The 12854-nt window shown below is 39.0% G+C and overlaps 1 protein-coding gene across 16 annotated transcripts in view; it reads right to left on the bottom strand.

The window, feature by feature from the left end:
* SOX6 (SRY-box transcription factor 6) overlaps positions 1–12854 on the bottom strand; it is a 382229-nt gene that overhangs the window by 86203 nt on the left and 283172 nt on the right. For all 16 annotated transcript variants that reach the window (XM_041129350.1, XM_041129355.1, XM_041129354.1 and 13 more), the window contains one exon: positions 7951–8030. In XM_041129350.1, the coding sequence (XP_040985284.1) occupies positions 7951–8030 (80 nt within the window). The remainder of the gene's footprint in view (positions 1–7950; positions 8031–12854) is intronic.

Raw genomic sequence — 12854 nt, 5'->3', positions numbered from 1 at the left:
GAGTGAGGATGCTTTTCTAGTTTCTCAGTCACATGGATTCTAAAAACATTGCAGACCAAATACATCTTAGACAAGCAGCATGTTGGAGGCAATGCCATTCCTATTTCATCATCTAAAAAGACTCTACTCAGTGATAGCAATATTTACACACTGATTTGATGAGTTCTATCTCATCTTCTATGAATTTCCCTTTCTTTCTGAATTGGGTCAGTGGGAGGGAATACTCTCTTATAATCAAAGAAAGACCTTCTGAAATAAGGCAGGTGATGATATCTTTCCAGTCCACGCATCTTTAAGAGAATTCTTCTGCTTCCTTTGAGCATGTGTGTGTGTGTGTGTATGTCTACACCTAGAAGCCCTCATCTAACCATCCTTATTCTTAGAACTTTTGATTCAGATGAAAGGTGGGTTATTAAGTTTTCTTCTTCTGTAGCAATTAGTCAGGAAAGAATGATGATACAGAAGTGTATTATTTTCCTTTGTGTATAGACCTGACTTAAAAGGCATTTTTGTCTCTAATCTGATTGCTGCTAAGTTCCTAAACATCCAAATATGTTAACACCTTCACAGGAAAAAATCCTTCATGTTTATAATTTGTAGCCAAATTAAGCAGCTTGCTCTATGGTTATCAGAAGTATAATAAAATCCCAGAAATATATTCACTTGCAGCTAATTCCTGTAAGGCATACACCATATACATTTCTAGGAAGCTTGAAGGAATCCAACTGCCAGCTCAGAGTATGCCTCACAGTCAGCCTATTCCCCAAAGGGATGCCAGAGTTTTAAAAGAGCTTTAAAAAATGTGCTCGTCCCCTGATGGCACTCTGTAGTACTGGTGCCTCTGGTGCTCTGTCAGTAAATGCAGCGGGAACTTATTTGCTTCTTACTGCCTTCTGAGTGAATACATACCCCAGGGAGGGAGCTTTGCAAAGCACAATTATTTTAAAATAGAGCCTGGGCTTTCAGTGAGGGGCAGCCAGTTGTTAAGGCAGCGAGAACGCCTTGTTGACGCTGGGGGCTCAGTCTCCTCCAGTCACTTGAGCTCAGGCTTCTGCCTTGATACAGACCGAAGAGACACAGGAAACCTCCTGCAATGCAGGCTATAAGGATGACATCCTTTTAAACATACAAGCTTCCTGATAAGGGAGTTTATGCCTGTGCCATTTATGATCTCAATGGTAAATTCTCCCTGGAACAGAACATATGGGCCTGGAAAGCAGCTGTCCTGCTTGGTAAGATCTAAAGATGCAAAAGACGGGGATTGTGCCAGGAGCCTGATCCCTAGCTGCCAGATTGAAAAGTCTTCCCTCTCAGGACAGGAGAGCCGGCGCAGGACGGGAGCATTTCCCAAGGCGGAGGAGGTGTTGGTCATCTGAAGGGAACAGAAACAGAGAGCTATGCCAGCCTGGGTGACAGCCCGGTGGCTAGTGTCCTTCCTGCAACAGGGGGAAACACAAGCCCAGGACTGGACTTTGGCTTGCCACAGCCAAGACAAGTACTAGAACTGCTACAGACTATAGAAACAGCCTCTTTCTTAAACATTCCTATAAATTTTTTATGAAATAATGTGACACTGTTCCATTAAGCGAGAATGAGAGTAACAAAGACATGCTGTTTAAAGCAGTCATTGGAGAGGCAGGGTATTGAATGGGTGAGAAAAGGGTCTTGCAGCTGCAATGTTGCTGTACCAGGCTGATCACTCTGGCTAATGATTTTGTTTGTTTGTCTGTCCATTTTTACTAACTTGAAGAGAATAGGGAGGCTCCCTCTCATTTTGGTCAGGGATGCCATTACTGGGGGAGCTAGGAAAATCCTCCTGGCCAAAATTTCATCAGAATTGATACTTTACTGCAAAAAGTCTCAATTTTGATGGGCTGTTTTTTCTTGCTGAAAATCACTTTGCCAGATAATTCAGGGCTGAAGATGAGAAGGAGTGGGAGAAGATGGAGTATTAAGAAATTCTGCAAAGAAAGGAGGTCATATGGTAAAATATTGACTCAATGACATCATTTTCATTGATACTGCCACTGATATAATTCAACTTGATAACACAGATATTACATAGAGACATAAACATTCAAGTAGGGAAAGGCACAAGTATAACTATTTCATTGATTTTAATTAAATTTTCCAAAGTATTGCAAGGTTGGCATATTTTTAATTTTATTTTCATTAGAGGGCTTGCTTGGTCTCTCAGAGCCCTAATAAAATCTTCTTTCAACCTCTTTCCTTCCTCTGCTACAACCTAAATTTCTACATAAGAAAAAGACCAAAATATTTAATTTACTACTTCCATATACTGAAATTTGCACACACCATTCCCTTAATTTAGGCTACTATTCACTGTATCATAATAAGGAACATTCTGTTAAAATATGCCCACCTAGAGCTCAATAGTCTTTGAATGCTAGATAAAATCATTCTATAAGGCTAATGAAGACAGAAACTCTGCCTGTAACAATATTAAGTTTGTTTTCTCTAGTGATTCGAAGAAGTGAGCAATCTGTCAGTAATACATTGAGGGAAATTACTTGTCTTGTAGGAATTCCCGCTGACAGTCGCTCACTCACAGTGCTGACCCAAACATCTACCCGCTGACAAACAAATTACAGTGTCTAACTTTGAAAAGGTAACTAGCTGTTTTTAATTTTGATTGGTCTCACCAAATCTCTTTCACATTTACCCAATCCCCATTCTTCGTTGTGTTAAAAAAAAAAAAAAAAAAGGAAAACCCCATGGTTTTTGCATTTCAAAAAATTATTATTGCCTACATCCGAGAGTGTTATGTCAGATAAAACTGTTAAACTGTGTCTAACCAACATTAAGACTGGCAGCCCTGCCAGTAACTGACTGGGTGAGTGAACACATTACTGAGACAGCATTGTAGAAATTAATTTTCTTCAATAAAGTGATTTTTAAGGCTCATATATTTCACAATCTAAACATATGTCACTGTTTCATAAACAAAATAAATGGATTAAAATAATACATTACCAATATGCTGACACATGGAGATATTTTAATTAGAAATACTTAAGCTGCGTGATATTTAACTGCTATATTTGTTGAAGAGGAGCAGGCATCATTTAATAAGACATAAGGCAGGTACATCACTTTGCATGATGTGGTACCAGAGTGGGACCAAATCACCTCCGGTGTGAGCTATTGCTATCAGATCATATTAGCCCCACTAAAAAATTGCTTTAAGGTTACAACATATAGAGGAAGCTCCATAAGAGCAACAGTCCACTAAAATAACTTTTTCATTGAAATAATAAGTCACCAAGATTCTAGTTCCCGAGAATAATATTTCTTCATAAAAGGCCACATTTAACATCTTAGCTATTTAAAGGCCATATTTACATGACTGTCGCATTACATTGGCCTCTTTCCTGCACATTCTTCTTGACTTACTTTAAGGACCAGCACTAAAATAGCTGAGGAAAGCAAATGTCAACTATGTCCTGAAATTTATATGTGTGAGAGAATTGGAATAAGTAGAAATGTAATATATTGTTTACTGTACCGAGTGCCCTCTGTTCTCTAAAGGTCAAAAGCATTGTAACCTTAGAGTTACAGTTTCTGATTGTTCCCAGGGTTAAATACATTATCAAAATTAATGGTTCAAACCCCTCAACCTTCAGATATATGAGTATTCATGCCTCCATCTGCTGAACTGTTCAACTAAAAATAGCATTCTTTGGCCTTCCCTCTACTAATATTGTGCCCCTGAGGCAGGCTATGCAATGCTTCAGCAGCGCACTGGATCTGCACCCAGCAGTATAAAAAAAGGTCATTTACTTTGTCTGCAATTAGAAGAGAGTATGGAGGAGTAGGATGAGATGGGAGGGGAGAAAAGAAATAGACAAATATGTGTTTAGTTAAAATTTATACTTTTTTAAAATGGATTATAAAAACTTCAGGCTTCAAGAACACAGCTGCAACTATAGTTAAGACTTGCCAAGGTTCATTAGTGTTATAAGTGATAAATTTTGAAGGACAAATTACACAAATAGTTTGGGGAAAGAGTTATGAACGAAAGCTTTTTTGCTTTGCTTTTTTTCCTAGAGCTCACTTTGTTTAGGAATAACTCCAGCTAGCATCACTGTAGTGCTTCCATTTCTATCAACAGTTTATCAGTCATGGTTGAGAGAGTTGCAACATTTCCTTATTTACCCCACAGACTGCTTTGTAGAAATATCTAAGACTGAAGACAGATTTTTTTAAACAATAAAGAGCATATAGTAACATTCCTTTTTTGAAAGTAAGGACATATAGGTGCCACCTCTGCCACCACTGAGACTTCCCAGTAACTAGGTTACTGCTACCAGCACCATGAGAGCTGGGAAAACCCATTTCATGATCAAGTTCACTCATTTAGCAAGATTACTGGGCACACATATCTAGAATCAGTTAATATCAGTGCAGTCATCTGACAACTAGGGAAAAAATTCAGGGAAACAGGAAAGGGGAGAAACTCCAGAGAAAGTGGGTATAAAAAAGAGGAGCAAAGGGAAAATTATTGACAAGTTTTACTGCTCACACCAGTTAATTAAAGCAACACGCTTTTGTTACACACATGCATCAGAACTGGTTCACACACCACTATGCATACCTGCTACAGGTGTATTTGGTAATATATCTGTAAACTATTTAGCAGAAGGTTGATTTGACGGGATTCACTCACAGTTGTTTGAAGCTGGAGGGGTGAACAGAAATAGCTTGGTCCTTCTTCTTAGACCATACCTAGAGAACTGTTACCTCATCAGCAAGACCCTCCCTCACGCCGAGAGTCCTAACAATGCTTGATCCTATCAAACATATTATTTAAATCTTGGCAAAGTTGTTGAGGAAACTGGTGAGCTGGGGCTGAGCTGTCAATGGGAAGTGTGGAACACAGGGGTTTAAGTCGTTTTGTCAACAACATCATCAGTGCCACCATCACGAGGTCAGTATACAGATAAAAAGAAGCTATCTGATGTCAACGCAAAGCAGAGCAAGCCACCACTTCAGGAACACCGACTGGCGTAAATGTGTGGTAATTACTACTTTCTTTCAGGCTACTCAAAGCTACAACTGAATATTAATGGTATTTTACCACTAGCTGATCAATGTGATGCAGAATCTTAAGAGTGGATGGGTCAAACAGGTCTGTTGCTGAAGGAGAACTTAATTTTTTTTTTTTTTTTTTTTTTTTTTAATGCAAGGCCCATGAGAGTGAAACTAGTTACTTGAGAAATTGCTATATATGTTTTCAATAAAGTTTTTTAACTCATGCAGATATATAATGCACTGGTGAACACAGACGTACAATTCAGAGAAAATACATTTTGATAACAATGTGCTAAATAGCTTGAATAAGATGGGCAAATCATTAATTACAAGTTGCCCACTGGAGAAACATCCTCTGTGGAATAATTGCTATCATGACATGATGTACCTGTGAATAAATTGTCTTCTGTGCTGTTAGATTCAGAGCTTCCATAGAAGTTGTCCTAACACACAGAAAGATGAGAACACAAAATTGCTGCTAGCTCCTACCTGAAGCACGATGATCCCCCCAAAATTATAAGTCAAAAAAGAGGAGAGATTATAAACTTGAAGCTGACAAAATTTCCACTGCAGCTGGCTATGGGTTATGGAATATAGTTTTGGAACTAATAATAATGCCCTGGTAAAGCTGAAATGTTAGAGCTACTGCAAAGCTTTTTTAATTGAGACAGCTTTCCCTCCCCAAGTTCCCCAAACACAGATATTACACACACGCTCACATGTAGAAACAAAACCAAACCTGCAAATGCATTAGCTATTTCTCCCACTGGCTGAAAGGAACAGAGATTAGTTTTGTGATCAGTATTTTTAAGCACTTGGGAAATACTCAGATACCATGGTCACAGCGTTCATGTAAATAAGTAAGTGGGTGGGGTGCGTGGAAGAAAGGAAGCAAAACAGAGAAAGAAGGGGGAAGGGAAGCAAAGATGGAAAAATGAACTGAAATGCTACACCCCTCGCAGTCTTCATGACGCATCAGGTATAACAACAAATTCCCTCCAACAAACACACCCAAGTAAGTGTTCATTTAGGGAACACATAGGGAATTTACACAAAGAGATTAATAGTAGGAGTAAATAAAATTTAGTTCAGCCAATTTGACAATCAGATGAGCAGGTATCAACTGAAGGTTAAGTGCTCTATTACTTAAGTTCTTATTAAACATTAAAGGTTTGGGAATCCCATAAAGGTGAAATTCCAATAAGATAGAAAGGGGGAGAACAAACAAAAAAACTCTTTTACAACAAATATATCTGAGGGGAAATTCAGGCCCCTCAAGCACGCAAACGTTTCTGAATTATTATCACCACTTTTTTTGCTCATTGTTTTCTCTCTAATTGTGCTCGTCATGTTTAACAGCTCAGTCTATCATTTCTGCAAATTAATGGAATTGCACTATTGCTGTAGGTTCTGATCAACGCTGATGTGCAAATAGATCTGTGGGTCAAGCTACAAATGGATCTTGTAAAAGAAAAGAATTGGCAATGCCTGCGGTTTAGATCCTGTTTCTTTTGCAGTTGAACAGTTTTTATCCTTTCCTGCCTTACAGTCTTGTGTAGGCTCACTATTTGTTGTATTGCATTTCAAAGGTAGCAAAAATAGTCTATTCACAAAGCTGATTTCTGAAGTAGTTTCTCAACTAAAGCTAATGAGACTTTTGTTTCAGTAAGCATTCAAATACAGGTTTTCAAAGGATACCTGTTTTTCCTTTTGAAAAACTTCCCTTTGGTTTGAAGCCTGTCCAAGGTACAGTCAGCATAATACTATCATGACCCAGAAGTATTTTCTGAGATCTTTCCCTGCAGTGTCAGGGTGTTCTCTTTTCAAGTTTTGATTGTAGATTAGGTCAGACATGAACTCAAAGGGTCTTTTTCACCAGTTCTGGACCATCAGTGAACAGTGAGTCCTGGTCCCATTCTCACTTATCCTAAGTTAACTTGGCAAGAAGGATACCAGCATTGGGTAAAGCCAAGAGCATTTTTAATTTGCTGTGGTCCCTCTGCAAAATGATATAATTGCAGAAGGGTAAGCAAAGTAGATATTTGGATATTAACATGGCAGTAGACTGCTACTCTAGGCACAATTTAGTCCTACTTTGCATCTGAATCCAACTCCAATCTAACTCAAACAGGGGTTTCAGAGGTTTACTTACAAATAGTTACATGCATCTTTAACGGCCTTTCCTCTCATGTTCAGTTACTTCCTTTCCGCACATTTTAACTCTGAAAGCTTTTGACTGTTTCTTCATTATTTATGACATTGTTGTGTCTTTTCTTGTGAAATTAAAAACTTCTTGCCACAAAAAGCTAGCTAATAATATGGCACATAAATCTTTCTTTCACAACATTTCATACTATGTATGCCCCCCGCCAAAAAATGACCAACCCAAGGCTCCTGACCATGCTTGACATCTGACCAGCTTAACGCACAGAAAGGTTGCGATTACCTAAATACAGAAGCTAAAAGAATTTGCAATTTATTGTATTGTCAGTACCACACTGTCTGAAAAAAAGAGAAAACCCCAATAACACACATTTGTTTTGATACACTCACTGCTCCAGTTAAAGGTAGTGCATTGCAGCTACAGGGGAAAGACTAAATGAAAATAAAGTACAAAAACGTCTTTGAACTTATCTCCCATCAACTGGTCATATAATTAAAAAAAATACCATTAGCTCTGCCAATACGAAACACACAGAACAACGTCTTTCACTCACAGCATCAAGGTTGGCCGCACATTGCTGTATTTGCAGTACAGTAAGTACATAAGGTGTTAATCCTCCTGGGCTGTGCTCAAAAATTATTTAACATTCAGACTATTATTTAGCATACAGCTGGTTAGCAGTTTTCCCCTAAAATGTTGGCTTCCATCCCACATTTTTTTGTTCTGGCACATACCTGGAGCTGTAAAGGGCTGAGTCCAGAAGCAGCAGCAGCTGCCATTGTTGATGGAATGAACTGCACAGGGTAGTTATCACCTGTCGGGAGAACAATGCGTGCAGGTTCAGACAACGAGCAGAGAATAGCAGCAGACAAGTGCAGACACAGACCTAGGATTGCCTGTGCTCCACAGCACTCCTCTAAGCCTAAACATCTGCAAAAACAAAAGGCTTCGCTGGGCACGGACTTGCCACGCTCCCTTGGAACTTTTTTGTTAGCAGATAGCTGGTAGGCAAACTGGCAAAACATAAATGTGATACTCGTGATTTTCATTTTCAAAAGCAAATGTTCGAATCAAGCGTGTAAGCTTCGGCACAAGATGGGCCTTAAGGCCAGAGACACACAGACAAGATACCCCAGGAAACCCCAGTGCTTCCCAGAGGAAAAAAATTGGTGCTGCCACATGTTTCTTGAAACAGGAGAAATTTGTTATAACCCGAGAAATTTCAGCCCTGTTTAATGCAGGGTGATTTCTTTTCAGTATCGAGTGGCTTTTTCCTGGGAAAGCTACCTAGCCGGCTCAACACAGGTTGAGGCTTTTTCTTGTTTTGCTTTGAGGTTCTCTGTCTTGGGACAACTCCTTTAAGGTAGCCATAGAGAAAAACAAAATTAAATCACTTTTAAAAATAGCTTGAAATAGAATTTTAACTTTCTCTTAGATCTGGGACCCTACTGAAGCTGATAGATCAGATAGTTGTTCAGTTACATGAAGATTCAGACACTAAAATTTCTGTGTTCTCTTCACTCAAAACTGAAAATGTGTGCCCTCTGCATTGAGGAGACAACAAATACTCCAGAAAGTAAGAGATACTACTGATCCAAAAGAAGCGTTGCAACATTACATCTTATAGCACCTACGGGTGTTCCTACTTGGGAGCCACTGCAACAATGCATCACACAGTGCCACTGAGACTTAGTCAATGTAAAGAATGAAGGAAGGTTGAAATAATTTAGCAGTGTAATCTGTAATATAAAAACTAATACAGTGATGGATAAATTACACATTAACTATGATTTATTGGAATATCACTTTGGCTCAAGCTACTTAAAGTCAGTGTTATGTACTATCTGTAGGCTAGATTTTAACAGGCTGCTCCTCTATACATTTTTGAGATTTACAATAATCAGTCTGTTTTACCTGAACTTTTCCACACTGAAAGCAGAATGTAGCAATGAAAGAAAATACAGAAATCCAAAATAATATAATCAGGACATTCCAAGAGTTAGATTTTTTTGCCAACCCTCTCAAATAAATAATGATAGATGAAGTCTTTGCAGATGCTGGATTCCTCAGAACTCTCCCTTTTTACCACCTGAAGTGCTATTGTGTTCAGCCTAGTTTAAATGTTCAGCTGTTTCACTTTTTTAATAAATTGTACATGTCTAATCCACAAGGTTTCTTTGCATCATATCCATAATACCTCATCAGACCATTGAGCACAGTATGTGCTTGTACACAGTCCAGTAACAATTGGATTCTGATTGCATATGGAGCTCTGCTACAATGCATTCACTAACACTATATTGTACTGGTGTCCTATGGAGTAATGTTCAAAATATCTCCTCTTATTTTCCCCCTTCCATGAGGTTGATTTTAGTTTGCAATGATGTTGGGGGTTTTTTCTTAAAAAAAAAAAAAATAATAAGGGCAACAAAAAAACCCCTAGATCCTTTTCTTAAAGTACTAAAGCTGTCAGTTTATGGTTAAATAATTCTACTCATCTCTTTGATATTTATAAGAAGTTATCTGAATAAATAAGATCTTAATCTAAGTTAAATAAAGTTTCTTTCAGAAATATCTTACAAGGTTTTAAAAAAAATCACAAAGATGTTGAATTAATGATGCTTTAAATGGGGGGGAATAACCATCTGAGTTATCAGCATGGACTGCCTTGCAGAACATTTCGGAGGCATTCTTTCTTTAAATATCATGAATTATTCATTCCCATTCCACACAGCAATCTCTTCTTTCTCCCTCCCCCTCCACATACACTTTTTAAGTTCAATACCAGTTGCTTTATTTGTACTAAAACATTTTCCATGTCAAACATATTTTTAAAAAAATCAAACTCTAAAAGAATTCCCTGCGGCACTCCTTTTTCACAGCTGTCATGCTCCTATGGTTTGAAATAGCCGGCTATTTTACACACACATGCACACACACACACACACACAACCACACCCTGTAGTGTTCTCTTGCTCACCTGCTGGCTACAGTTCTTTCTTTTGTTACGGGAAAAATAATTTCATAGTTATGCCATTTATTTGTTATTACAACATAATACTGTCCCTTCCCCCCCTCATTTTAACATGCTAAATTATGGCTAAGTCCTGGTATGTTAGCAGTATCTTTGTGCTGAGAACAAAAATTAATACTCTTTCAGCTCTGGAGTACTTTGCTGACACCAAGCAGTAAAAGCAGAGCAAAGGTACTTTCTTCTCCCTTGAGGAACCTGAGCATGCAGGGAATGGACTGGTTTTAATTTTTAATTACACGAGGTATCTATTTCCCCCTCTCATTTTGTCAGTGCAAGAATGGATCAAGAAGCTTCTCAGTAGCTGTCTTGGAAAGAAATCAGTCAATGTATTTTAGCAATTTTTTTCAAATTTGTTTCTCGATTTGGAATGCTTGCGTGAGGATCCATTCTTTTAAATTTGTACAAAAGGCGGCAGAACACGTTCAAACAGGTCTGCTCTAGGTACCGCTCTGTGCTGGCCTTTGATAAGCAGGAGGGAGAAGAATGCCGGAAGAAGAAAATCTGTCACGTTTTGCAAACTGATCTCTTCAATCTCCTTGCTGCGCTGATTGTCTATTTACATTTGGCTGCTGTTGTTTATATACGAATTGGTATTTACAAGCCATGGAAAAGTATGCCAGACTTCTGTTTCATTTGTCAGGTTGAGCAACATTTCCAAACGAATAAAAGCAGCGAGCAATTGTACCATGCTATTCTACCTAGAAATAATGTGAATGTTTCTTTTTGTCTTGGATGAAGTGATGAAGTTTGGTGGACTTTATTTATAGGATGTATGGACTCAGTTTCCAGATCAAGGCTTTGTGAGCTGTGAGGAAAGAAGGATGTCTGGCTCTTGTGAGACTCAGGATAGGGGGAAGGTGTTGCTCTATTACCCGTCTTTCCTAAAACACAGTTTTAAGACACAAGCTGACTCTCCTCATCTGACTTACAAAGCTTTCGGTTTGATGATGGTTTCCCCATTTGGGGACTGTAACTTCAAATCTGTCTCTTCACGCATGGATCTCAAACTGCCACTTGTTCACTCTCCATGCGGAATCTCAGAATAACAGGAAATGGAGCTGAAGAGGTGTGAGAGGTCACAAATCCCAGGGCCCTACCCTCCCAGGCATAATGAAGTGGCCGAGGACAGCTTACCTCTCCTCAGGGTGTTGTTGGGATACAGCAAGGATACAGATGCCCACACCTGCAGTATTCCCACATTGGGCATGCATTTCATTTGTGCAGCGGCATCAGGATTGAGGAAGATGTTAATAGACGTAACTGGCTAAGGCAATACTGTGGAGCATCTCCTCTGTGCGATGACACTACCTCAGTTCTGCCTTTGTTCTGAGCAGGGTTTGCCACAGCACTGCCTTATTGTCATCCTCGTGTCGCAGCAAAATCAGTTGCCCCAACAATTGTGTCTCTGCGGGTAAAGAACTCCAGCGCAAAATCCCAGCTGAAAATATTCAGCTGCCTACTACCACTTCCAGCTCTTACCTCAACATTTAGGAGTGAGGCACATATGGATTGCTACAACAAATCCTGAGGTTACGGATTCCTTGTTCCAACCAGTAAAACCCAACAGGGAACACATGATAGACTTTAACTCAGTCCTGGGGAATTTCCATTAGAAACAAGACTCATGCAGCACCTCTGCCATGCAGAGATACACGGCCAACTCAGTACACAGTTGATTTGATGTACGCTTTCTGTTCTCACCTGCCAAGAGGAACAGCAGCCTACTGAAAATAGAGTGCTGTGCTGTGTAAAATTTAAACCACCTTACAGCTTTAGGAAAAACTTCTGAAAGGCCTGTTCCAAATGGAAACTGCAATGATGGACATCAGTGAAATCCAGCAGATCTAAGATGATGTTAGTTATGTGGATTAGCTACTGTAATCTAGGAGTTTAATTAGTTTGATGACAAACATCTCACAGTATTGGAATGTTCTGAAGTGCAGCCGGATGACACTAAGCCTGACAGTTTTGTTTGTTGTGCTTTAGCTAATTTTACTTTTGTTGATTTCAAAGGAGTTACTTTTGATTTGCCCCAATGCAAGTAGGAACAGAACCAGGCCAAAACATTGGCTCCATTTCTCACTATTTTTGCCACCAGCCTAGGAAAACAGTCTCCATTTTCACATTTCATTGTGTTGCCAGCATAGCAAAATCTCTGGCAAATTATTTTTGTGTATAAAGCAGAATGACCTAGGTAGGGAGACAGGAGTTGTTTCTTAGCCATTCTAATCATGGTCTTTATATACTGTACATATGAAATATGAAGAAATGCTTTGAAAATACACTGCAGCATATCACTCTACATACCCTTTTAAATAGAGGTTTACAATCTCCATACCTCAGTGTCTCTATTTTCAATAATCTTTTTCAGAAATACTTTCCACATCTGGTAAAGAACTGATATAATACAAAAGACTTGCAGAAGATTATCAAGCAAAAGCGATCATTCATTTCCAAGTCAAATGGACTGCCATTATGCAGCCAGCATTTAGAGCGGCCCTCCCACTCCCTGCTCAGAGCAAACCGTAGCTCTGTTTGAGCTCTGCTCAAAGTATGGTCTGGCTTCTGCTCAGCATTACTCTGTATCTTTACTCCATCGTTATC

Source organism: Aquila chrysaetos, chromosome 16 (assembly GCF_900496995.4).
Source record: "Aquila chrysaetos chrysaetos chromosome 16, bAquChr1.4, whole genome shotgun sequence".
NCBI lineage: Eukaryota > Metazoa > Chordata > Aves > Accipitriformes > Accipitridae > Aquila > Aquila chrysaetos.
The sequence above is the reverse complement of the archived record's forward strand: the minus strand, read 5'-3'. Positions and strand labels throughout refer to the sequence as shown.